This window comes from Oncorhynchus tshawytscha, linkage group LG10, assembly GCF_018296145.1.
Source record: "Oncorhynchus tshawytscha isolate Ot180627B linkage group LG10, Otsh_v2.0, whole genome shotgun sequence".
Lineage (NCBI taxonomy): Eukaryota > Metazoa > Chordata > Actinopteri > Salmoniformes > Salmonidae > Oncorhynchus > Oncorhynchus tshawytscha.
In genome coordinates this window covers 34021457-34048437 of record NC_056438.1, presented here as the reverse complement: position 1 = coordinate 34048437, position 26981 = coordinate 34021457, and the positions used below count along the sequence as shown (strand labels likewise).

Below are 26981 nucleotides of genomic sequence, written 5' to 3'. Positions count from 1 at the left end.
TGTTTAACAGCGAATGTTGAGATGAATAGTGAAAACTTTTCCATAAGTGAGAAGATTGTGTCGGCATCCTACATTCGCCAGGGGTCACAGGCACGTCGCAGTCATGAGCAGCTGATTAGACAGCTTTTGGACCAGGTAACGTTAATATCCGAATAACATTCCTTCAAATTCTATTATTTCGATAAGATGATCAGATCAGTTGCACATTTGCCAGGTAATGTCATATATATATATATATATGTAAACATTCATACACATAGCTCATATATTATACAGCGCCAAGCCAAACCGCCTGACTCAAGTCATCTTACGTACCCCTGCTAAAACAGGAACCAGCTCACACACCCAGCAATAAAACTACCCCCCCTAAAACTACCCCCTCAGCTCTGTTGTCTCACGACCCCAGGAAACAAAGACATTCCATCGCAAGAACACATACACCCAGCCATAAAACTGCCCCCTCTCTGTTGTCCTGCCTCACGACCCCCACTGACACACAAATACCATTGCCTAAACACACACACCTCACCCCCCCTCTACTGGTCGGGTGCTCAGAACAGAAGACTCTGCTTTGCACCAATGGGGCTCCTGCTCTGGCCAGAGCAGGTCCGCCTCCAACCCTTCAGGACCATCCAGAAGGCGACAAGACTCTACCTACTTTATTCTATGTATAAAAATGATTGTAACCTTTGTATAGGTCCCTTTTTCACCTAACTCCCTACTGAGTTATGCGAATAGGTCCGTGCACGTTAAACTGCAGGACAAGATATCTTTGACTCATTAAAACTGCCTTTTGTTACAACTGAAATCCACTCTGTCCAGCGTCCGTGATTTGGTCTCGACTCTCCAGTATTTGAACATCAACAGTAACTACATCAGGGGTGTATTCACTAGGAACCAAACAGCAAAATGAACTGGCTGTGATGGACAGCAACAACTTCTTTGGAAACTGTGGTGTTGGTGAGAGGGAGGGCAGAGTGGCCTCTAGTTTGGTGGCCCGACGACATTACAGGTTCTTATTAACTGTTATTAACTGTTGCTTTTATATTGCTTTGTTAAATTGCTTTGTTAAATTCCAAGTAGCTACCTGTTTTGTCATACATGTTCAGTGGAGTCATGATCATGAGATATGTGTGTGTTGCTTTATACAGGTTAATACATGGGATAGGACGATCTAGTGACATCGCTGCAACTCAACCTAAGGATGCAGGTTCCAGTCTGCTGAGCAAGCTGACTAATTCAGTTGTGCTGGACATTTTAAAACTCAGGTGTGTAACTAAAATTGCATTTAGCCTACTGATAAATGTATGACAGTAATGGACACCGCCAGTTCTGTAGTAAAGCTACACTATGTGCACACTTTTGTTCCTAGCTTGTTTGTTATTGTGTATGTTTACAGGTGTGCAAAGTGTGGCCAGTTGTTTTGTAGTTCCAATGGCAACCAGGATGAGCCTGACACTGTGCTTCCTAACACTTCGCCACAAGAGACCAAAGGCGCGCTACATCATCTGGCCCCTCATTGACCAGAAGTCCTGCTTCAATGCCATGATCACTGCAGGTTAAGTACTAGCATGACCGTGTTCAATACCACTCTCTGTAACATTATAAAAGTAAGTTATGCCCTACAGTTTCTTGTACTCCCCATTCCTGCTCTAGATGCACCTATCAGTTCAGCTAGTTTTGAAAATGACTTAACTTTTCTAAGAGCAGCCTAAAATGCATGCTATACTTGACTCGTAGGGCCTAACTTTTGCAGAGTGTGACACGCTCCCGTTCATTCATCCCTGCTTAGTGCAGCATTTCTCTCTGTTTCTATTTTCAAGAATTCGGCGCACGGCTCACACATGAAAACACTTAATAAAGTATCTTGCGCTCTGCTCATGCCGGCAAATGTTATGCGTCCACTACCCCACTGTAGCTCCCATGCAAGGCAACTCTTGTCCAACCCCAACATTGACCACTTTTGCTCGTTGTAACCATGAACAGGGTTTGAACCCATGGTGGTGAGAACATTTTGGAAGGCGATGAGCTGAGAACAGATCTGGAGTCTGTGGACCTTAAGATGCAAGAGCTGGGAGCAGAGAACATCATTTGTGTCCACTCCACTACTTCTTGCTTTGCCATCCAATCATGGTTAAATAGAGCTGTAACAAATAAAATGTCCATGTCCTATTATCATGTGCTATTATAACTGGTATCACTGGAAACAAATGTTATTTGTATAGTCTGCATACTGTTTTATTGTATAGTCGACTTCATGACATTACTCACAGAAGCATACTTCCATATTATTACAGTGTATGTTGGGTGAAGATTACCAGGGCATTATTTGATAATGACTTTCCTCTGTTCTGGCAGATTGGAGGAGCTAGCCACAATGTGTGCCAAATATGACATCCTCCATGTTGTCAACAATGCTTATGGAGTGCAGTCATCCAAGTGTATGCACTTTCTTCAGCAGGTACAACTGCTCCAACTCCTCTTTCATAAATCATATTTTTCCGTTCCATAGGCATAGCAAAGTTAGGTTATTTTCATAATCTCTTCAGGGGGCTTGTGTTGGAAGAATCGATGCCTTTGTACAAAGCCTGGACAAAAACTTCATGGTTCCAGTAGGTGGTGCCACAATTGCTGAGTCTTTTATTTCAGGAGATCAGCAGAATGTATCCAGGTTAGTGCTGTTTCATATCACTATGGGCCATATGTGTTTGAACCAAGCCTGCAACCTTTTTGTGTAAAGTTGCTATTACCTGGATTAGCTACTAGTTTACTGTTATCATAGGGCTCATCTAGTGTAATTGTTCCGCCAGCCCTCAGTGTCTCTGTGCTCTGTTGTATTCCTGTGTGTCTGTATTGTCTCTGTCTGTCTTATGCTGGTGACACATTCCATTTCCCCTCTGAAATATTGGAAGTTTGTTCATTTTGGTAGCACAGGGTCTCGATCTAATGCCCATCTTGGGGAAGCTACTTGGTGTGCTGGATTATATTCCAGCCCAGTACTAACGCCAGATTCAAATAATCAACATGTCATGAAATCAGGTATGTTAGTGCTTGGCTACAATAAAGACCTGCATGTGGTAGTATGTGTTGTAGTAGGATATGTTGCCTAAAATATGAGAATAAAATAAACAGAAATGTCAGTTTGCAACTATTTCAAGTGAGTGCTGGTCCCCTTTTTTCCTTGTTATGTGATTGACTGTTGACTTCAAGCTTCCTTTCTCTGTTTTTACTTAAGAATATAGATTTGAGTGCATTCCTTTCCTTTTACCTCTAATAATGTTCTCTAGGATTGGAGTTGGAGACAACTGGGCTAGATTTGAGGCATTCAAAGCCATAATAATGATCAATTAATTATATGAATTGGAACCATTTAAGGAAACAAATAATTGAGAGGAATCAGTATTGGTACTGAAATTGATACAGTCCTAGTAAGGGTTCAGGTTAGAAAGTGTTTGTGCCCTTTTAGTATGATGCTGACTGCCCTCTGTCTACAGGTCAAGCATCAGCCTCCCCCTGCCCGGATGTGCTCATCACCCTGCTCACCATGGGGGCCAGCGGCTACAGGAAAAAGGTAAGACCTCTACTTCACTGAACAGGGTTGGGGCCCAATTCAATATTCATTCAGTTTAGGAAATGAAATGAAACTCATTAGCATGTATTTTAATTTAGTTGCACATCTTTGTGAACGGGTGATTGCCAGCTCTGTGTATCCTCTACTTGAATTGTAGTTTTGTCTCCAAGTTTACATGTAGAGGGGTAGGGCGACATCAAGGACAAATCCATCCAAGTGAAGCTGAGGAGTTTCCAAAATAGTCCCTGTTGGCTCCTTTTACAAAAGTAGAGCTAACAATGCAGTAGTTTTTTATTTAACCTTTATTTAACTAGGCGAGTCAGTTAGGAACAAATTCTTATTTACAATGACGGCCTACCCCAGCCAAACCCGGATGAGATGGGCCAATTGCGCCACCCTATGGGACTCCCAATCACGGCCAGTTGTGATACAGCCTGGATTCGAATCAGGCACTGTAGTGACGCCTCTTGCACCGAGATGCATTGTCTTAGACCAGTGTGCCACTCGGGAGTATACTAAACACGCTATCATCACCATTCCCAGACACTCCAAGGCAATATATGTGGAAAATCTGACTTGCAAAGGTGATGGAAATTGCTCTTGTCTTTTGTACTGGAAATTCTGAGCTGGTCTCCTTAGCCAGTACTCGGGTACTTCAAGCAGGGTTATTTTGTGTCGGTTCCTAAAGGTGACTGTATGCACCATAAAAGGTTGCTTCCTATGGGATACCGTACAATGTCCGGAATGCTATCAGTGTAATGTTTGCTCAAATCCACCCAGGAAATACCTCTTGCCTGTCACGTGACCTGGCAATGTCAGACTTTATTGATTTCAATTGGTCTTGATCATGAATATTTTAAGTCTGAACCAGATTATGGCCATTTAGGATAGCATCAAAGCCTTCAAAGTCGGCTGCAATGTTGAACAAGCTTATTAATACCATCTGCAGCTTAATGATTTCATAACATCCCCTGGTGAGTCAACAGCTTTGAATAATTAATGTCATGAAATGACTCTCTCATTAAAGGGTAACTCTCGATGCCAATTTCAGCCTTTGCCCAACCCCTTCAATAAAAAAATGCATTTAGGTGAAAGTGGGAATTCAATCAAACCCACATTTCAATATTTACGCAGTAGCTCTTTTTCCAATGGTCAAATTAACTCACAGATTGTTCTCGGGTACTGTATAAAAACCTACAACTGCTACCAGGGTGACCACGCTCACAGGTATGATTTCAGATTTCAGAATTAGAAGTGTGTGGGCACGGGATGAATATTGTAAATAAAAAAAGATATCTGCCCCATGTGGGATTAGAACTCCCAACCATTAAACTATGAGCCAACTCTATTATAGTGGACTACGCCACCAATCAATTGTAGCAGTTAAGAAAAAATGGTCACTGACGACCCAAAGGCACTTATTGTGAGAGTAGGGTGTTAACCCCGGTGTCCTGGCTAAATTCCCAATCTGGCCCTCATACCATCACGGCCACCTAATCATTCCCAGCCTCCAATTGGCGCATTCATCCCCCCTCCTCTCCCCTTAACTATTCCCCCAGGTCATTGCTGTAAATGAGAATGTGTTCTCAGTCAATTTACCTGGTAAAATAAAAAGATACACACACACACACACAAAGTTTATATACTCTTGGAGTAATTAAAACTTGTTTTTCAACCACTCCACATATTTCTTGTTAACAAACTATATCGTTTTGGCAAGTCGGTTAGGACATCTACTTTGTGCATGACACAAGTAATTCTTTCCAACAATTTACAGTTTACAGACAGACTATTTCACTTATAATTCACTGTATCACAATTCCAGTGGGTCAGAGGTTTACATACACTAAGCTGACTGTGCCTTTAAACAGCTTGGAAAATTCCAGAAAATGTCATGGCTTCTGATAGGCCAATTGACATAATTTGAGTACCTGTGGGTGTATTTCAAGGTCTACCTTCAAACTCAGTGCCTCTTTGCTTGACATCATGGGAAAATCCAAAGAAATCAGCCAAGACCTCAGAAGTTTTTGTTGTTGACCTCAACAAGTCTGGTTCATCCTTGGGATCAATTTCCAAATGCCTGAAGGTACCACGTTCATCTGTACAAACAATAGTACGCAAGTATAAACACCATGGGACCACACAGCCGTCATACTGCTCAGGAAGGAGACTAGTTCTGTCTCCTAGAGATGAACGTACTTTGGTGCGAGAAGTGCAAATCAATCCCAGAGCAACAGCAAAGGACCTTGTGAAGATGCTGGAGGAAACGGATACAAAATTATCTATATAAAGTATCCCAGTAATACTGGTCCTATATCGACATAACGAAGGTTTGCAACTGCACATGGGGACAAAGATCATACTTTTTGGAGAAATGTCCTCTGGTCTGATGAAACAAAAAATAACTGTTTGGCCATAATGCCCATTGTTATGTTTGTCGGAAAAAAGGGGGGGCTTGCAAGCCGAAGAACACCATCTCAAACGAGAAGCACGGGGGTGGCAGCATCATGTTCTGGGGGCTCTTTGCCGCAGGAGGGACTGGTGCACTTCACAAAATAGATGACATCATGAGGGCAGGAAAATTATGTGGATATATTGAAGCAACATCTCAAGACATTTGCTTGGTCGCAAATGGGTCTTCCAAATGGACAATGACCCCAAGCATACTTCCAAAGTCAGGGGAGAAGCTCCAGGTGGTATCCGATTTTAAGTACCTTGGCATCATACTTGATTCCAACCTCTCTTTTAAAAAGCATGTGAAAAAGGTAATTAAAATAACCAAATTCAACCTAGCTAATTTCCGATTTATACGAAATTGTTTGACTACAGAGGTAGCAAAACTGTACTTCGAATCTATGATACTCCCCCACTTAACATACTGCTTGACTAGTTGGGCCCAAGCTTGCTGTACAACATTAAAACCTATTCAGTCTGTCTACAAACAGGCTCTCAAAGTGCTTGATAGGAAGCCCAACAGCCATCATCATTGTCACATCCTTAGAAAGCATGAGCTCTTGAGTTGGGAAAATCTTGTGCAATACACCGACGCATGTCTTGTATTCAAGATCCTTAATGGCCTGGCTCCCCCTCCACTCAATATTTTTGTTAAACAGAAAACCCAGACATATGGCAGCAGATCCACAAGGTCTGCCATGAGAGGTGACTGTATAGTTCCCCTAAGGAAAAGCACCTTTAGTAAATCTGCATTCTCTGTGAGAGCTTCCCATGTCTGGAATACACTGCCATCAGACACACATAACTGCACCACATATCACACTTTCACAAAATGCTTGAAGACATGGCTAAAGGTCAATCAGATTTGTGAACATGGTCCCTAGCTGTGTGTTGCCGCTTTCCATGTTGTCTGTTGTCTGTAGCTTGTGAGGTGTGGAAACACTTTGTTGCTTTTATGAATTTTGTCTTGCTGCTTTTTGTTCTATGTTGCTCTGTCTGTATGCTATGTCTTGCTTATCCTATGTTGCTATGTCTTGCTTGTTCTATGTTACTATTGTCTATATTGTAATTGTTTTTAATAACCTGCCCAGGGACTGCGGTTGAAAATTAGCCGGCTGGCTAAAACCGGCACTTTTACTGAAACGTTGATTTATGTGCACTGTCCCTGTAAAAATAAAAAATAAACTCAAACTCAAACTCAAAGTTGTGGCAAAATGGCTTAAGGACAACATAAGTCAAGGTATAGGAGTGGCCATCACAAAGCCCTGACCTCAATCCTATAGACAAAAGCATGTGTGAGCAAGGAGGCCTATAAACCTAACTCAGTTACACCAGCTCTGTCAGGTGGAATGGGCCAAAATGCACCCAACTTATTGTGGGAAGCTTGTGGAAGGCTATTTGACACATTTGACCCAAGTTAAACAATTTAAAGGCAATGCTACTAAATACTAATTGAGTGTATGTAAACTTCTGACACACTGGGAATATGATGAAGGACATAAAAGCTGAAATAAATTATTCTCTCTACTATTATTCTGACATTTCATTCTTAAAATAAAGTGTTGATCCTAACTGACCTACGACAGGGAATTTTTACTAGGATTAAATGTCAGGAATTGTGAAAAACTGAGTTTAAATGTATTTGGTGAGAGTCGTTTTTGAAAGTGCCAATGTTAAGTGTCTCTGTCCCCCTCTCTCCCTCCCCCTCCATCTCTTTTTTAACAAGCAGCCACGTTGTTGTTATTCCGTTTGGGACCTGTTTTTAATCTATTAAGTGTGTATGTTTATCTAGTTACAATTTAATTAGCTTGTAAATAAATAATTAAACCAACTAGTGTAGTACTGAATCATAAGTAAGGCTCGGGTTTATGCAGACCAAGAAGGTTATGATGGGTCAGAATGATATGATACGAGGTTATGATTAATAAGTTGACTTTTTATAAATGTGATAGCTAAAGACCTTCTAGAGTTTAATTGGGGATATGGTAACTCTTTAAAGAACCGCTCTTGTAGTGCCCTAGATCCTAATGAGTTAATTGTTACATGATTAATTTAATCGGGTAACAATTTAACATAGTTAGATAAATAAGTGTTCAGATCTATGTTATAGTCAAGTCACGACAAATGTAAATACATTTGTGCATAACATTTGAAAGAAACTTATCTGGGATCTTTTATTTCAGCTCATGAAACATGGGACCAACACCTTACATATTGCGTTTATATTTTTGTTCTGTGTAAATTGGCACTCCTTCTCTGAGACGCTTGATACATATGGCCTTTGTTTTCAGCACTACAGAATTTTTTATTCGTTGACCCTCTCCCGTAGGGACAATCCATGCCATCTTTGAGAAGTGCAACAACCACTACACATGGAAGAAGGTCACCACCACCGTGCACAACATCATAGTCGGCATAGTCCCACTATCATTTGTTTTTCAACAGGACAATGACCCAACACAAGGGCTATTTGACCAAGAAGGAGAGTGACGGAGTGCAGCATCAGATGACCTGGTCTCCACAAGCCCCCGACCTCAACCAAATTGAGATGGTTTGGGATGAGTCCGATCGCAGAGTGAAGGAAAAGTAACCAACAAGTGCTCAGCATATGTGGGAACTGCTTCAAGACTGTTGGAAAAGCATTCCAGGTTAAGCTTGCTTGAGAGTGCAAATCTATAATCTAGGCAAAGGGTGGCCATTTAAAGAATATAAAATATATGTTGATTTGTTTAAAATGTTCTTGGTTATTTCATAGTTTTGATGTCTTCACTATTATTCTAAAATGTAGAAAATAGTAAAAATAAAGAAAAACCCTTGTAGGTGTATTTTTCTTTTATGATTATTTGCCAGTGGGTATTGGTTTATGCCCAATTTTTCTCTCTTCAATTCTAGTCTGGAGACATTGATGTGGTAAATCAAGAGATCAAGAAGACAGAAATCTGTACCTTTCCTTCTTTCCACCTGTATTTCTGGTTCCTTTGCCTTTTCTGTATCTCTCCATATCTCCGTCTAGGTGATGGATAAGGATGGGAAGGCCCACTATGTGCTGCTGGGGACCTGGGATGAGAAGGTGGAGTTCTCCAGGGTCATGCAGAGCAGCAAGGGAGAGAACGGCACCGAGGGCCAACAGAAGACTGTCTACCAGACGCTCAAGGCCAGGGAGCTGTGGTGGAAAAACCCTCTACCGCGAGTGTCTGACTTGTTTTGTGTGTCCTCTTTTCCTGCCAGCCACCATAAGATACAGCACAATACAGTACTGATATTTAGCTGTAAATGGAATGTTGAGAAAGTCTCCACACGAATTTCACCAATTAGAGACTATTGAGGTATGGCATGACTGTCTGTCTCTCCCGCTCTTTTTCCGTACAGCAAATAACTTTCTGTATTGTCCAATGGCACTGCATAAAATATCCCGAAACAAACTGAAGATGCATCCAATCCAACAAGCTTGATGTAGTCATTTGCTAGGAATATTACAATTTTGACTACACTAGAAGTGAATTTGTCCAAATACTTGTGACTTCATCTCATCGGGGGACTAGATCCATAAAGTCGAATTGAATAGCCCCCGCGATATGCAACTTTTCAGGGAAGTCAGGAACCAATATACACAGTCAGTCCATGGAGAATAAGAGCACCTACTCCCAGCTGCCCACTGCACTGAGGCTAGGAAACACTGTCACCACCGATAAATCTACTATAATCGAGAATTTCAATAAGCATTTTTCTACTGCTGGCCATGCTTTCCACCTGGCTACCCCTACCCCGGCCAACAGGCCCCCTGCTTCTCCTTCACCCAAATCGAGATAGATGATGTTCTGAAAGAGCTGCAAATGCTGGATCCCTACAAATCAGCTGGGCTGGACAATGTGGACCCTCTCTTTCTAAAATTATCAGCCGAAATTGTTGCAACCCCTATTACTAGCCTGTTCAACCTCTCTTTCGTATTGTCTGAGATCCCTAAAGATTGGAAAGCTGCCGCGGTCATCCCCCTCTTCAAAGGGGGAGACACTCTAGACCCAAACTGTTATAGACCTACAGTGGGGCAAAAAAAGTATTTAGTCAGCCACCAATTGTGCAAGTTCTCCCACTTAAAAAGATGAGAGGCCTGTAATTTTCATCATAGGTACACTTCAACTATGACAGACAAAATGAGAGAAAGCAAATTATGGTGGAAAATAAGTATTTGGTCAATAACAAAAGTTTATCTCAATACTTTGTTATATATCCTTTGTTGGCAATGACAGATGTCAAACGTTTTCTGTAAGTCTTCACAAGGTTTTCACACACTGTTGCTGGTATTTTGGCCCATTCCTCCATGCAGATCTCCTCTAGAGCAGTGATGTTTTGGGGCTGTTGCTCGGCAACATGGACTTTCAACTCCATCCAAAGATTTTATATGGGGTTGAGATCTGGAGACTGGCTAGGCCACTCCAGGACCTTGAAATGCTTCTTTCGTTGCCCGGGCGGTGTGTTTGGGATCATTGTCATGCTGAAAGACCCAGCCACATTTCATCTTCAATGCCCTTGCTGATGGAAGGTTTTCACTCAAAATCTCATGATACATGGCCCCATTCATTCTTTCCTTAACACAGATCAGTCGTCCTGGTCCCTTTGCAGAAAAACAGCCCCAAAGCATGATGTTTCCACCCCCATGCTTCACAGTATGTATTGTGTTCTTATATGACATTCTCCCAATCTTCTTCGGCAGACTCAATAGCCTTGGTTTCTCAAATGACAGCCTCGCCTGGTTCACGGTCATTTGAGAAACCAAGGCTTTTGAGTCTGCTGATAAGAATGCGGAGATTGACACGTTCGAAAGTCTTGGCCAGGTCGATGAAGACTGCGCGGTATTGTCTTTTATCGATGGCAGTTATGATATCGTTTAGGACCTTGAGCTTGGCAGACCAGCACAGAAACCAGATGGCATAGCGGAGAAGGTACGGTGCGATTCGAAATGTTCGGCGATATGTTTGTTACCTTGGTTTTCAAAGACTTTAGAAAGGCAGGGTAGGATAGATATAGGTCTGTAACAGTTTGGGTCTAGAGTGTCTCCCCCTTTGAAGAGGGAATTGAGTTGACTCTTCACATGGGATGATTTCGCTGAACAACAAAAGAGAGGAATATTGAATGATCCCCAATGATCCATCGCAACTCCCAAAAACCTTTTCAACATACATCTGTAAAATTATAGTCTATAAACTAAAGCTTTGGTTGTCTTTCTCAGGCTTCCATGTCTTCTCCCTGGACCTCCTCAATGTCCACCCCTTGAACATCAGACCCTGAGGCCTTATCTTTACTGTCACTTTCCAACTTTGTTGAGGATGGCTTGTTGTCAGGCTCAAAAAGCCTGAAATTTGCCTGGTTAGCAACCAATTTTTCAACCCTCGTATTGGTCAGCCAGTTGCGGGCTTTAATGTGTGTGTTCCCAAAGAAGGACAAGTTGTCTCTGAGGCGGCTAATGTTGGTGGGATTTGGAGGATGATGGAGGCAACAGGGGAAAGAGCCTCAGATCCACAAAGTCCCTTCCACCAGGTGGCTGATGAGATATGTTGGTACGACTGCCATATTGCATCTCCATCCCAAAGCCCTTGCTTGGAAGTGTACTTCGCCAGACTGCCAAGAACCTTGCCCTCACCCAGGGCAAGGTGGCTAGACACAGAAGTGATGACATCATAGGCCTTGTTGATCTCTGCACCAGACAGGATGCTCTTGCCAGCATACTTGCAGTCCAACATGTATGCTGCCTCGTGTACGGGCTTCAGGCAGAAGTCTTCATGCTTTTTGATGTATTTCAGAACTGCTCTTGCAGTTTCCTCTGCTTGGAGCAACAGTGAAGTGGGCAGGGCAGTACGGATTTCTTTTCTTACCTCTGCAAGCAAAGTCTGAACATCAGACAGGAAGGCATTGTCTCTCTCAATCCGTGCAAAGGCTACTGCTATAGGTTTCAGGCTGCTTTCCACTCTCTCCCAAAATACATAATCCAAGAGGATCCTCTTGATGGGGCTGTCCATTTCGGCAGACTGTGATATAACCATTTCTTGGAGAAACTCCTTCCCCTCCAGGAGACTGTCAAACATGATGACAACACCACTTCAACGGGTGTTGCTGGGAAGCTTCAAGCTTCTTATTCTTCTCACTTTGCTTGGTAAGGTAGATTGCTGCTTTAACTTGATGACCCTTCACATACCTAACCATTTCATTGGCTCTCTTGTAGTGTGTATCCATTGTTTTCAGTGCCATGATATCCTTGGGGAGCAGATTCAATGCACAGCCAATGGGTGTGATGTGAGGCTAGGACTCTTCTAATTTAGACCAAGCAGCCTTCATGTTCACAGCACTATCTGTCACCAGTGCAAATACCTTCTGTGGTCCAAGGTCATTGATGACTGCCTACATCTGCAATGTAGAGACAAGTGTGTATGTTTTCCCTTGTGTATGTGCTCTTGTAGAATACTGGTTGAGGGGTGGAGATGATGTACTTAAATATTCCTTGCTCACGAACGTTCGACCACCCATCAGAGATGATTGCAATACAGTCTCCTTTCTCTTTTATTTGCCTGACCTTCACTTGAACTCTGTTGAACTCTGCATCCAGCAAATTAGCAGATAAAGCATGTCTGGTTGTAGTGGTGTATGCTAGGCGAAGAACATTCAAAAAATCTTCCAATACACATTGCCTGTGAACAGCAGAGGTGAACCAGTTGCATACATAGCTCGAGCAAGACATCTTCAGCATTTCTCTGACTACGTTCCTCCATGGAGTCCAAAAAACTTCTGGTTCCAGGAGGACCATGAGCTGTTGTTATCGATAAAGTGTCTGATTTCATCATTTTCACCTTGAATAGAAGTAGAGGGACTTTTGTCAGAGGTTGCTTGTTGTGAGCGCTGAGGGAACTTTGGGCACTTGGCCAGATGATTTTGCATCTTTGTTGCATTATTCACATATGATTTGGCACAGTATTTGCAAATGTACACAGATTTTCCTTCTTCATTTAGCTGCAGTGAAATGTCTCCACACATCAGATAGTGGCATTTTCCATTTTCCATAGTGGCATTTTCCTGTAAAGACTAGAAAAATTTGTGGAAAAAAACAAAACAATTCCATGTACAGATAAATAGTTAAGCAGTTAGATTAAACAACTCCTTTGTAAGATAAAACATTTTTTAAATGAGACATGTATGGGAACAGGTGAATTAACACTCCTCAGTTAGCAGGCTCAAGCACGCTAAAACCCACATGGTAGCAAAAACTAACTAGCAGAAATTTTTTAAACACACTTTGCTGTAGGCTACTATTTACTAGTTAACAAAAAGTCATGTATGTCATGTAAAATGTATTCACCCCACCCAGTATTGTAATCAAAACTTACCAGAAATCATGTAGTCCTTGGCTCAGACAGGGTTGTTGTGTGGGCTCAATAGCATCTCATCAGTGTGATGGAAGAGTGCACTGCACATGTGATTGAAGAATGCACTGTGCATGCAGAGGGTTGCAATTCCATTGAATTGGAGGTAGTTTAACCAAAATATGCTACAAGACCCAGAATTGCCTTGTGTGTCCCACAAAAAAAGATTCACTGTTATAAGCTAACTTTTTTGATGAATTTGAGAGAAATTCCCCAAATTCCTGGGCTTAACTTCACATGGAAAGTTTCCGACCCTTTGCAACCCTAGCTGTGAGTGCCTTGTTCTCTCCTTGGAGCATGAAAATGTCACTCTAGCTAAACTCAAAATTCAAAAGGCACTCGCACATCTGACCTATCTTTTTTGCAGGTGGATGGTAACAGTTTAATAAAAGGAGGAAATCCACACACTGCTCTTGATAGTATCACTGCTCTTTAATTAGCTTTACGTATCGGCCTTCGTCAGAGCTTTTGAGTTTTTTCAATTAAGCACCCTTATGTAGACCTTGCCCCACCCACATACGTTCCACGCATCAAATGGGGTTGGATTTGAGGGAAATCAAGTGCTTCCAAATATAACAATATGCATTTCATAAATATTCAAAAAGTGTGTACATAAAACGTATTAAACACGTCTGTAAAACCACAATGAGGACATCGACCTACCAAGCAAGTTTTCATAAATCATTGGGTACAGCGCAAGAAAACCATCAGATTAATCTGAAATAGGGGCATAATTCATGTTCAAATTCACAACATAACATACATAGGCATTTCATCATTAAGACCTTTAGGAAATAATGTCTGGAGGGTGAAAATCCCCAAACATTCTCTTTCGCTCAGAATATTATTAATGTCACCTCCCCTGTCTGATATCTTAACTTTCTCTATGCCACACAATCTAAAAAGTAGAAATGTCATGTTTAAGGTCATTTAAAATGTGGATAATCTGTATAATCCCTGTCTTTTCTCCTAATTAGACTTTTATGTTTTATGATTCTCTGTTTGAGAGAACTAGAGGTTTTACCTACATAGCCCAGCCCACATGGACATTTAATAATGTAGATAACATAGCAGTAATAATGTAATTTATTTGTGGAGCACGTAATAATGTAATTTATTTGGAACCGTTTTCCTGTATGTGGGTGGCAGAAGTATTAACACTTCATCATATTGTTGCACTGCGCGCATCCTCTGCATTTATAGCTACCATTTGGAAGAGGGCGTAAAAGAGCCTGGCTGATTTTTCTTTTGTGGCTGGCAGTTGGCATGGACCAATTTATTGCGTAAATTGCGACCTCTCCTATATACAATAAGTGGTGGATTCTTAAATTCAGCTGGCAAAACTAGGTCCGATGACAAAACATGCCAGTGTTTCTTGACAGCATCTTGAAAGAATGTGGTTGTGAACATTACAGAGTGTTCTTTAGCTCTAGTGGTCTCTTTTTTTTTAGCATTTAATCTTGTGTTTTCCCCAATGCCAAATTAAGAGCTTCATCCACACATTGTGGAGAATAGCTTGTTCTTAGAAACCTATTGCTCATCTCCTCTGCTTTTTCTAGATAGTCCTCTGTGGAGTGGCATATTCGGCGCAGTCTGAAAACACCGTTTCTTGGAAGTCCTCTTTTTAATGGCTCAGGGTAGAAGCTGTCCCCCTGTAATAGAGTATTTATGTCTGTTTCTTTTCTATACAGAGTTGTAAACAGGGTTCCATTTGTTTTCTCAATCCACATATCGTGGTAATGAGCACATTCAATAGTGAATTTGAGATTGGGGTCAATGTCATGTAATAATGCTGACAGATCTTCTCCCGTTCCTCCCCATATGCCAAAAATGTAGTCAATATAACGATACCACTTCAGGACTTTATTCAAAAATTGATTTTAGTTTTCATTATTAACAAAACGTTCTTCAAAAAGACCCACGTAAAGGTTTGCATAGCTTGAAGCGAATGTTGTGCCCATCGATGTTCCATTCGTTTGGAGATAGTATTCATCATCAAACCTGAAATACTTAGACATTAAAACATAGCAAGCCAGCTCTAGAATAAAGGTTGTTGGTGGGTATTTGTTAGTATCTCTGTCTCTCAAATAGTGAGCTAGGGCTGCCAGCCCCCCGTATGGGGAATGCTGTTATATAGACTCAACATCTAAAGTGACCAAAATACATTCTTCTGTTAAACCTGTTATTGGTGTGATCTTGTTTATGAAGTATATAGAGTCTTTCCCATATGATGGCAATGCTTGCACATGAGTTTTAATAAAAGTCTACGAAGTTCAACAATGGCTCTGACATTGAGCCCATTCCTGCCACCACTGGTCTGGCGGAATAATTGCCTTGTGTGTTAGGTTTGTATAATTTCAGCAAAATGTAGAGGCATGGACGTATGTCACATTTGCAGCAAAGGTATTGTTAGGTTCATTTTTTCCTTTCTTGTCAATCATTGGTTCATTGGGTGAAATTAGCATTATGACTATCTTTAATTAAAAAATTCAAAAACCTTTATTAATGCAATTGCAGACAGAAGTTGACAAACAGGAACATAGCACGCATGTTTCTGAGTAAGTTCTGCATCAAACAAAAGGTCTCAAGTTGTTTTATTAAACCGAAGTTCCGTCTTAGTGATGTCACTGACCACATCATTACCTTTTTACTCCTGAGACCAAAACCCTGCATCCACAGCTGTATAAACATAGAGTTGCAGTGTTTATCTAAAAGCTAGGCAATAAAAGTTGATTTAGTGTGGAATGTCTGAGTAGTCTCGTCTCCCACACTCCCCTGCAGAGTTCTGTCTCAGTCACACATTGTGAGTGAGTGAGAGAGAAAACAACTGTGGAATAATTCTAAAACTATATAATGAATATATTGTTAAACTGTAGTCTAGGACCCTATAAATGTAAGGCGGGAGGGGTATTATTATTATTAATATCACATGAGCATAATCAATTATTCTAATACATCAAACATTTGTACAGCCCCAAATCATGACCCCTAGGTGAATCCTGACAGTATTCAGCTTTTGAGATAAGGTTATTTAATAGGGCTTGCTCCAGATTAGAGCATATATCCCTTTGGAACACCTGTGTGAATCAACACTCAGTTTTCTATAGAAACGTTTACTGAGTTGTCTCTGAATCTCTTTGTATTTTTCATAGTCTAAAACAACCACAGCACCCCTGTTGTCTGCAGATTTAATAACCAAAGATGAATCTTTCATTAGTTCATCTCGTTCCTGTTCTTCTGTTCTAGTGAGGTTCTTCTGAATGTGGTTTGTTTTTCTCGAATATACTGACATGGCTTCTTGTTCGACTAACCTACAATGGGTATTAATTGAAGAGTTTTTAACCATAGGACAGAATTTGCTTTTGGGCTTAAAATGGGTACCAGTTCTTTGTTGGGTTTCTAGGCCTGAAAAAGTGTTTTGAGAGAACACGTCCTTAAGTTTAATCTTGCAAAATAATTTAAAGAGATCTACTTTCATATCAAATGGATTGTCTGTACATGTACAGTGGTTGCTCCACTAAAAGTTTTGCGATTATGATGTGGGACTTAGATGTAATTTGTGGTTTAGTACGGTTCCCTGCATAACCACTTCATTGCCCCAGACCAGCGCAAGGGGGAGTTGTAGCACTGATTATGCTTTTGGGTCCTACTGTGTCTCTGACAATGAATGGGCGACATAAACCTAAATAGAATCTGATAATTGTGCACAACTTCAGTATTACTTACTAAAACTGTTGTTACGCTAAGGTTTTTATTTTATTTTGTTAGGATTATTTATATAAAAGCCAGTTGGATATTCTCACAGATATATAATGAACCCTGTTATTAGCAGGGTAATATATATTGGTCATATTGTTCATGGCTCCCGAGTGGCGCACAAAGGTATTGTCTTGCAGGTCTCCAGCTGTATCCATTGAAAGCTGGCAAGGTTCGAGGCTCGAGGGCAGGGGTCACGGGATGGGCTGCAGAGCCGCGCACAGAAGACCGACCTAGCCCATGGGGGAGGGAGGAGGAGGGGAGTGAGGGTGTACCCCAGCACACGGCAACACTTTAAGGGGCATTGCACTAATAATGGTGCTGACAAGGGAAACGTTCCCGATGTTCTGTTCTTAGAGCCAGTCTGCACGTTCAAACTAAAACAATGTAACTAATAATGGCATCTCTATGCTTTCGTTAATAAAATAATGATAAAAATACTCTTTCAAAATGACAATGTTGATTTAGTTATGGATCCATAACGAATTACTATGGGAATAAATACCACTGAATTACAGAAATATCCTCCAATCCTCTATATGTAATTGTTGAGTAATGTGCTGTTATAAATGGTGTAGGTCTTTTATTTAAAGAGCATATTGAAGTTAGAAGCAATAGGATTTGAAGCAATAGCCTACAACTATTTTAGCATTGTTTTGCGCTGCTCTGAGACAAGCATGGGGACTGGTCTTGATAAATCAATGAGATTTTATTTTGACTGAATCTCCGTTTGGATATTGGTTACATTAGAATTAGAAAATTATGGTGTATAAATCTTATGCTCTTAGTGTAACCTTTATTGAACGAGGTAAGTCGGTTAAGAACAAATTCTTATTTACAAGGACAGCCTACTTCTTCCTCCTCGTCGGGAATTGGGTCTCCCACGTGCCCGCACGACACAGGGATTCTTTAGCTAAATAGCCCAGTACTGTACTGCATGCCGTCACAATGTACAGCGCAATATTTTCAGTTCCATCCTACCAGAAACCCGGATGGTTTTTGGTTTTTCTTAGAATAGAAACACCATAATATTAATCAAATTAATCCCAAACTCTAAAAGTAATTGGAAAGGTAGATACAAATTATTTGTGACATTGTGGTTACAAGCCATGCTTGTTGTGTGCCTTGAATTCTAAATAAATCACTGACAGTGTCACCAGCAAAGCACCCCCACACCATGTCACCACCTCCATGCTTCACGGTGGGAACCACACATGCAGAGATGATCCATTCATCTACTCTGCATCTCACAAAGACACAGAGGTTGGATTTGGACTCCGGACTAAAGGACAGATTTCCACCGGTCTAATGTCCATTGCTTGTGTTTCTTGGCCCAAGCAAGTCTCTTCTTCTTATTGGTGTCCTTTTAGTAGTGGTTTCTTTGCAGCAATTTGACCATGAAGCCCTGATTCACACGGTCTCTTCTGAACAGTTGATGTCAGTGTCTTGAATTATGTGAGGTACAATCTGAGGTATATTTAATTGCCGATTTCTGAGGCTGGTAACTCTAATGAATTTATCCTCTGCAGCAGACGTAACTCTGGGTCTTCCTTTCCTGTGGCGGTCCTCATGAGAGCCACTTTCATCATAGCTCTTGATGGTTTTTGCGATTGCACTTGACATTTTCGGGATTTACTGACCTTCATGCCTTAAAGTAATGGAATGTCATTTCTTTTTGCCTATTTGAGCTGTTCTTTCCATAATATAGACTTGATCTTTTACCAAATAGGGCTATCTTCTGTATACCACCCCTAACTTGTCACAACACAATTGGTAGGCTCAAAAGTATTAAGACATAAAGAAGTTCCACAAGTTAACTTCTAACAAGGCACACCTGTTAAATGCATTCCAGGTGACTACTTCATGAAGCTGGTTGAGAGAATGCCAACAGTGTGCAAAGCTGTCAAGGGAAAGAGTGGCTATTTGAAGAATCTCAAATATCAAATATATTTTTATTTGTTTAACACCTCTGTTTACTACATGATTCCATGTGTGTTATTTCGTAGTTTTGATGTTTTCACTATTATTCTACAATGTAGAAAATGTGTAAAAAATAAAGAAAAAACCTGGAATGAGTAGGTGTCAACTTTTGACTGGTTGTGTGTGTGTGAATATATATGTTTCTAGGTAAGTGTGTGTACTGTATATTCTGTATATATACTGTAAGCTGGCAGATAAAGTTAACTGAGAGCTCTCAAATCAAATCAAATCAAATGTATTTATATAGCCCTTCGTACATCAGCTGATATCTCAAAGTGCTGTACAGAAACCCAGCCTAAAACCCCAAACAGCAAGCAATGCAGGTGTAGAAGCACGGTGGCTAGGAAAAACTCCCTAGAAAGCTCTCAATTGTTTTAAAGTTTTACAAACAATAAAATCCTTGGGGCACCTCGACAAGGACAGAGAGGTGTTAAAATATGAACATTACCGTCCATTCAGTGAAGAGAGGATAACCGGACAGAGGGAGCATAGGAAGCTAGCATTCGTCAACAAGAGGGCCAAGGATTCCTCAGGATTTAACAGGTGGAAGAAACAACCTTGAGAGCTCCATCGGTGCCGAGAGGTTACTTGTAAGAACAACTGGAGGCAGCCGGTGACGAAGTGGTAGAATGCTGCTGGTAGAATAGCTAGCTAGCTTAACTAGCTGAACCTAGCCAGCAGTTCGTTTGTCTGTCCTTCAAGACTATTCTTCAGGACTATTTTACTACTGACCCTTCTCTGAAAAGCAAGTATCCCTCTTTTGCCTGTTTTCTGTGCTTCTCTGTCTGTTTTTGTCTCTCACACTTTGAACATCGTTTTCAATTAAACAAGTTTCTTGGAAGCAGTTTAACTGTGTGGTCACTATAAATCGGCTTCTCTTTTTCACAGGTCCAATACACTAAATAATATCTCATTTATTTTTTCATCAGGCACTCGCACAGATAACTACACAGCGCAGTGGTTTAAATGCTGCGACGACCCCGCCACAGGTGAATCCACTCACATAAGGGAGGCTACTGGGAGGCTAAGGAGAAAGGCAGCTGGGAGTCCTGTCCCGAAATATACTGACCTCTTAATGGCTGTCTTTGACTAGAAAGTTTCTCAGGACGTAACCTACTTCATTGGACCCTACAAATGAACAGCTACACTCCTCCCATTGTGTGGATGTTTCACTCCACTGGCTCTCTGTTCTAAGAGATCTAGATGCTGCAGTCTGATCCAATGGGTGAACGGGGTATTCCTAAGACTTGGTTGCATTTTAGTCCCTAGCCCCTCTTTCCTCAGCTTCTACCCCATCAGTGTTCACAGATCTGAAGGGTATCCTAGGTGAAGGCAATTTGGCAGAAACCTCACTCCTATAAGAGGGCTAGGTGGAGCCTTCATCACACTGTGTACTCCTTCACATTTGCAAAAAGTCATAGGGTGTGAGGAAAAGGGACATGAAATGAAACTGGGCATAAGTTTTGAATAAAAGTAACCTCTCTCCTCTGTCTTTGGCATTAGTGGCGTGGGCCCAGAGCAGATGAGGTTAGATAACAGTTACACCTCTACCTACCATATTGTGCCGATAGCGCTCTCTGTGAAGCTATATACTAATGTTCCTCGCTTCGTCAAGAGCCTTGTGGTTGGGGGTAAACTTTTTTTAATTAAATGGAATGAAACTCGGTTAATATAATTAGTCATTGAAACAGTGATTGGTGGCCTTCAAGAAGTTGGAGAAGGTTTCTCATTTTTAATTTTCTGTTGATAAGTGTATTTAACAAATTAACTAAAGGTTTTGGGGTGTCTACTAGTATGATTGTATTTGTTCATTCATTGGAAGCTTTATGAAACGCATCGTTGTGCAGTACTCCCATCATGCAGTATCAACACATCAATAGTGGGTGCCCAGAATACTGTATGTTCCTTCTCTTAAATAGTAGTTATTGTACTGTATCGGTTTTCTTACTAGGGCCTTGTCTTTCTCATAATCTATGGTCATGGATATTATGAGATGGTGAAATTAACTTTTTTATAGGGGTGCTCTTGAGTTGAAGTTGTGAGAAATAGACCTCTTGTCTGGTTCTTGGCTGGCTCTCTTAGTGTCCTTTCCTCACATCCCTGCTCTCATCTCCAATGAGTGGACACACTCAGATAATGTAAAACATTTCTTTAAAAACAATCAAAATCCACTGAACGACAAACCCATTATCCCTTTGCGAAGAAAATGCATATTTCAAGAAAAATTTCAATTGAAGTTTAATTTAACCTAGTAAAAAGGACATATGACACTATTGTTTTTAAGATAAAACAATCTGTCTTAAGCAATTACTACCAGAATGTCAAACAGGTTGCTGTAATGTGTTTTTCATACTTTTGTCCCTCATTTATATAGTTCTATGTGGAATATTTTTCACAGTTATTAATTGGATAACAAAAAAAGGAAAGTTGGTTGCCAAAGAAATTCAATAGAAAATAATATATCTGTCTTGTTTAGTGCAAGCTGTGCGATATTGGTGGAGATTACTTAAGATTTTGACAATGAAATTTTTAAAAAGTTACATGAAGTCATTTGTGTGCATCTGGATATATTTCTTTGTCATTTGGATCAAGCTTGATCTTAATATACCTGGTTCCTCAGTCTCAATCTCTCTCAGGGTGTGCCCCGCCCTTTTGTTTGTTTCACATCGTTTCAATTGATGGGTGTTGTGCTAGTTGCATTAAAACCATTTGCAGTTATTATGAGGAAGACATCGAATGTTGGTACTGTTCAAATGGGTTGGATGCTGGGATGTCTGTCAGTCATCTCTGCGCATACACTAATGATCGTTTGTGTTGTATTCCTCACACTATTTTTCAAGTCTCTCCAATTACAACTGACCTGAGAATCGGTTATCCCCTCCATGGTCTGGTGGTTGGCAAAAAAAGCTATTTGTTTCTATTTAATTTTATTGAACATGATTATAGTAATTAACTTGATTTTTACGTCTTTTTAATTCAAGTCCACTGTCCAGAACCTTTAAAAAAAAACACTTGATTAAGACACCATTTATTTAGAGGTGTGTAGCCTTTGCAAAGATAAGTTACCACTAAAACAATTGAATTCTTCAGAATGAACTGTGTGTGACTATTCTCTATTAATTCTCTTTTCACAGGCTCACACCTCTGTCTTTATATTTAAATTACATTTTATGATAAGGCTAGCAATCTCTCCCAACGTGTACTATACAGTATGTAATTCTGGCCTCTGTCAATGGAGCAGATTTGCTTTGAGCCAACATTTGAAAGGGCTGACTGGAACCTACCATCCTATACATTGTACAGTGTGTGAGAGACCCTGCTTGGCGAGGGGCTTTGGAGCAGGCTGACTGGACAGAGCCGTTGGGACCGAGGCTGTGTGAAAAGAAGGGTGGAGTTTCCACATCGCATTGAGTACACACACTGCTGTCTGCATCACTGTGCAGTACCGCCAGTCCACTGGAGAGGAGTGTCATAGAAGGGGAGGGGGGTTGTACAACAGCATACAGGCCGGCACAGGCTACATTACTATTGAGAGGGAGGGATGAGAATGCTGAATCAGTGAAACTGCATTATAGCCAGGGAGAGGGTGGGAGAGGGTGAACTGCAGGAGAGAGGGAAGGGAAAGATAGCCGCAAGGGTAAGAATTGTGATATCCTTTTAAAAAAGAGTAGTTAAATGTATCTTTGTGAAGGACAAATATAAACACAGGTTTACCTTGCATCTAAGGTTTCAATATCTGTAAATCTCAATCAAGTTCCAGACATTCAGTTAATTTCAAACCATTCAGTGAAAGTGTGTTTGGTGATTTTGTTATAGGTGAAAGTTCATAGGTTAAACGTTCACGGTGAGCTTGAGGTGGCCGTGCTGCAGACCAGGAAAGGAAGCCAAGGTAAGAATTTGACAACATGATTTCTTATGGATTTCTGCAGCAATGGTGTTTGCTGGTATTGTTTACCTGCTCTGTCAGCAACCGGAAGTCTTTCATACCTCCAATTAGAGAATGGATGAGAGCTGGGAATGACAGAACTAGAAGTCACTATGGGGTGTGGGTACAATATGCGTCAAGGCAACCAAGTTTTTTTTTAAACTCGTCATACTGTTAACGCTAAGCTAGTGAGCTACTATATCAAGAAACAGAATGCTAGTACAGGTGACATTTCTACGTGTGTGATACTGTTAAAATGACATTTTACTGTTATACTGTAACTCGGATTGCCATCCCATAGATGGAAGGAAGGGAGGTGGTGTTGCCGACTGTGTCCCGCGTTGCACTGTGTGGTGGTACCCATGGCAATGAGCTGTCAGGAGTGTACCTGGTGAGAGAGCGGCTGAAGAGGAAGAGGAAGGTGGAAGAAGAAGACCACATCTCCGTGGTGACCGTGATGTCCAACCCGCGTGCTGTCCAGCAGTGTCGGAGATACACAGAGACAGACCTGAACCGCTGCTTCACCCATGCCACCCTTAGGTCTGATGATGATGATTATGATGATAAAGTATAAGGGAGAAGGTATGGTGGTGATGATAGTGATTATGAGTAATGTAGAAAAGAGACATGACGATGATGACATTTATGTCAAAAGGTATAATGTTGTTGATCATGATAATGGTCTTATGTTGGTAATGGTGAAAGTGAGGAAGGAGATGAGAATGAGTGGGATAAAGAGCATGATGATGAGGTTGGAGACAAAAGTTGTATTAGTATTGATGGTAATGACCATCCATTCATCCTTCTCTCTCTCCCTCTTAGTGGGCCTGTGACAGACAAAACCCCCTATGAGATAGTCCGGTCCCAGGAGCTGAACACCCTGCTAGGTCCTAAAGGTAGTCCAGAGGCCATGGACCTGGTGTGTGACCTCCACAACACTACCGCTAACATGGGCCTGTGCCTCATCGCCTACTCAGACTGTGACTGGATCTCTCTTCACATCTACAGATACCTGCAGGCAAGAGAAAACAATCCTCACAGAGACTCATTATTTTGGATGCATTTTCTCATTAGATTGAACATTGGGATAGTTCTATTCTTAAAGATCAATATGGATGAATGAAAGTTAATGAGGTATACAATGATTTTTTTTTTTCAATTAATTTAGGAACTCAGTAGGGTAGAAAATGAGGTTGGCCTTAACTAGTCTGCTTCTAACAATTCGGAATGATCTTTGAATAGTAGCCTAATTTATGCTAAGAACTTTGAACCAGATCTATTTTGAGGATACACACAATCATGGTGGAAAAAAAGATCTGCGATTCTATGATCTTACCCACGTTATCTTGAGATGATTTCTGTCAGGTTTCCACTGGGGTATTGACAATTGATTTTGTTTTCCAGAGACAAATGTCTGACATACCTGTGAGGTTCATTCACTTTGACCTTCCCCTCAATGAAGCATATTCCCTCGATTCTGTAGGCAAACATGGCTTTGGTGAGTTAGTAGGGAGGTGGGCTTCTTTACTACCAGTACATTTTTCAGTTTTTTTGCCATGGTAGTCTGATGATGCACATCTCTCTGCATTTAGATTTTGTTCATACTTTTAAAATGGAACCTTCTTTTCCATTTTTAACGGTGCTTAGTTGATTGAGTTTGTTTTGACAATTTAAAAAACACATATACAGCCAGTACATACTGTACATAAACAAATATATATCAAGGATAGCACAATAAAGTCAGTCACGTATTTCCATCACAATGGAAATACGTGACTGACTTTATTGTCCTACCCTTGATATATATTTGTTTGTGTCTCTCCAGAGAAAGATTAAGGCAGGAATTGTAAAACTAATGTTGCAATACATGCTATAATTGCGTACGATGTATTGGAATCATACTAGGTCATATGTGTATTTGAAATGCAATTAATGTAAATGTGTCTTTTTTCCTCTGCAGCGATTGAGATTGGTCCTCAGGCCCATGGAGTAGTCAGGTCCAATATTTTATCCACAATGCAAGAAGGGGTCCAGCACATGCTAGAATGGGTCCACCTCTTTAACTCAGGTACATGGCCTACAGAATCCTTTCCAACATTCAATTCAGCGCTGCTTTCAGATTGAAATAGTTCACTGTCCCACATGCTTGAATTGTAACCCCTCATTCAGATTCATCCCACAGAGCTTTCTCTTCCCCTCTTTCTCTCCCCCTCTCGCTGTCTCTCTCTTTCACAGGTACCCAATTTGAAGGAGGAAAAGTGGATGTGTACACCATGGTGAAAAATGTGGACTACCCAAGAGACTTTGAGACCCACGGTATTACAGCCGCCATTCATCCTCAACTCCAGGTATACAATGCCCTTGAAACTTTAACAACTGGACACTCACTCAGTATGGGATGCACAATAGTTCCTTGCTAAGTAACAGCAAAGCAATCTCTGGGTCAGGATTTGGTATACCCACACTCCTCCACTCTTTAACTCCTCTGTCTCTCTCTCCCCCCTCTCTCTCAGGATCGGGACTTCTGCCTCCTCCGACCCAATGACCCTGTGTTCCAGACTTTCTCTGGAGAGACACTAAAGTACAAAGGGACTGAGCCACTCTATCCATTCTTCATTAACGAATGTGCATACTATGAGAAGGGCATAGCTCTCTCTCTTGCAAGACAGAGGAGTGTGGGGATACCATCCATCCGATCGGAGAGAGAAGGAGAACAGGGAAAGAGGACAAGTTCAGCAGATGAAATGGAGGAGGAAGAAAAAATTAAAGGGGAAATGGAGGGGGAAGGCTATCAGAAGCTAATAGAATATGGAGAGGAGAGTGATTCACTAAATGGACAACACAACTGAGAGCTAATTTCAAGTTCTTGATATGAAATGTGGATTTAAAAAAAAGTTATGTAAAATGAGACGATCAAATGTTATGAACTTCAAATAATAATAAAAAATCCTTCATTGAAATGACAGCATTTGCTGATAAATGCTTACACACACACCTCACCTTGTGAGGAAAACAGCACTGAACCTTTTCTAAAATGTTTTATGAGTTGGAGAACACATTGGGAGGGATCTTATACTATTCCTCCATACAGACTCCTTCCAGATCCTTGATATCCTTCCTCTGCGCTTATGGACTGCCGTTTTCAATTCAAGCCACAGGTTTTCAACGGATTTCAAGTCTAGAGGCCAATTAACCCCACTGACATGAAAATATCATTCTTTGGCCAGACACCAGTGGTGGGTTTGTTATCGTAATGAGAATTCATAAGCAGAAAAGAACCCTATACCTACTGAAAAATATGGTGGTGAATCTTTGATGCTATGGGGCTATATTGCTTCCACTGGTCCTGGGGCCCTTGTTTAGGTCAACAGCATCATGAACTTGGCACCAATAGACATGGCAGCTCTGAGTGGATGGAGTGGACTTCTAGTCCTGCTCAGGAGGTGTGCACACCATCCACTGCTTCCGAGTATATTACTTGCTAAAGTTCAGTCCCTGGACAATATAGTAGACGAGCTCAGGGGGAGGACCTCCTTCCTGAGAGACATCAGGGGCTGAAACATACTCTGTTCCACTGATTCATGGCGCTCTCCGTATATACTGCCCCCGTCCATACAGCCAGCTGGGTTCTCAGTACATCACGCAGGCAGGAATAAAGAACTCTCCAGGAAGAAGAAAGGCGGAGGTGTATGTTTTATGATTAACTACTCATGGTGTGGCGTACTGGAACTCAAGTCCTTTTGTTCACCTGACCTAGAATACCTCACAATCAAATGCCGACTGCATTAACTCCCGGGAGAATTCTCTTCGGGTTACAGTCACAGCCGTGTGTATTCCCCCTCAAGCCGATACCACAACGGCCGTCCAGGAGCTACACTGGACGTTG

The 26981-nt window shown here is 41.2% G+C and overlaps 1 protein-coding gene and 1 long non-coding RNA gene across 2 annotated transcripts; both read left to right on the top strand.

Moving 5' to 3' along the window:
* The first annotated feature begins 492 nt into the window (after window positions 1-492).
* On the top strand, window positions 493-8526 carry LOC112261061. Its single transcript, XR_002955091.2, has 5 exons — window positions 493-1012; window positions 1152-1268; window positions 1400-2461; window positions 2550-3571; window positions 8471-8526. It is a non-coding gene; the product is annotated as an uncharacterized LOC112261061 (long non-coding RNA).
* A 14092-nt stretch (window positions 8527-22618) lies between these two features.
* LOC112261060 (N-acyl-aromatic-L-amino acid amidohydrolase (carboxylate-forming) B-like) lies at window positions 22619-26046 on the top strand. The gene is made up of 8 exons (XM_024436412.1): window positions 22619-22807; window positions 22987-23059; window positions 23397-23635; window positions 23918-24113; window positions 24500-24593; window positions 25056-25163; window positions 25331-25443; window positions 25609-26046. Exons 3-8 carry the CDS (start codon window positions 23397-23399, stop codon window positions 25942-25944), a joined length of 1086 nt encoding a protein of 361 aa, XP_024292180.1. The 5' UTR covers window positions 22619-22807; window positions 22987-23059; the 3' UTR covers window positions 25945-26046.
* The last annotated feature ends 935 nt before the right edge of the window (window positions 26047-26981 follow it).

Bases quoted from the DNA above. Each gene is read 5' to 3' on its own strand.
- LOC112261060 (XM_024436412.1), top strand. From the start codon at position 23,397: ATGGAAGGAAGGGAGGTGGTGTTGCCGACTGTGTCCCGCGTTGCACTG. The intron at 24,594-25,055 runs GTGAGTTAGTAG...TTTCCTCTGCAG, and splicing joins TGTAGGCAAACATGGCTTTG to CGATTGAGATTGGTCCTCAG. The intron at 25,164-25,330 runs GTACATGGCCTA...TCTCTTTCACAG, and splicing joins GGTCCACCTCTTTAACTCAG to GTACCCAATTTGAAGGAGGA.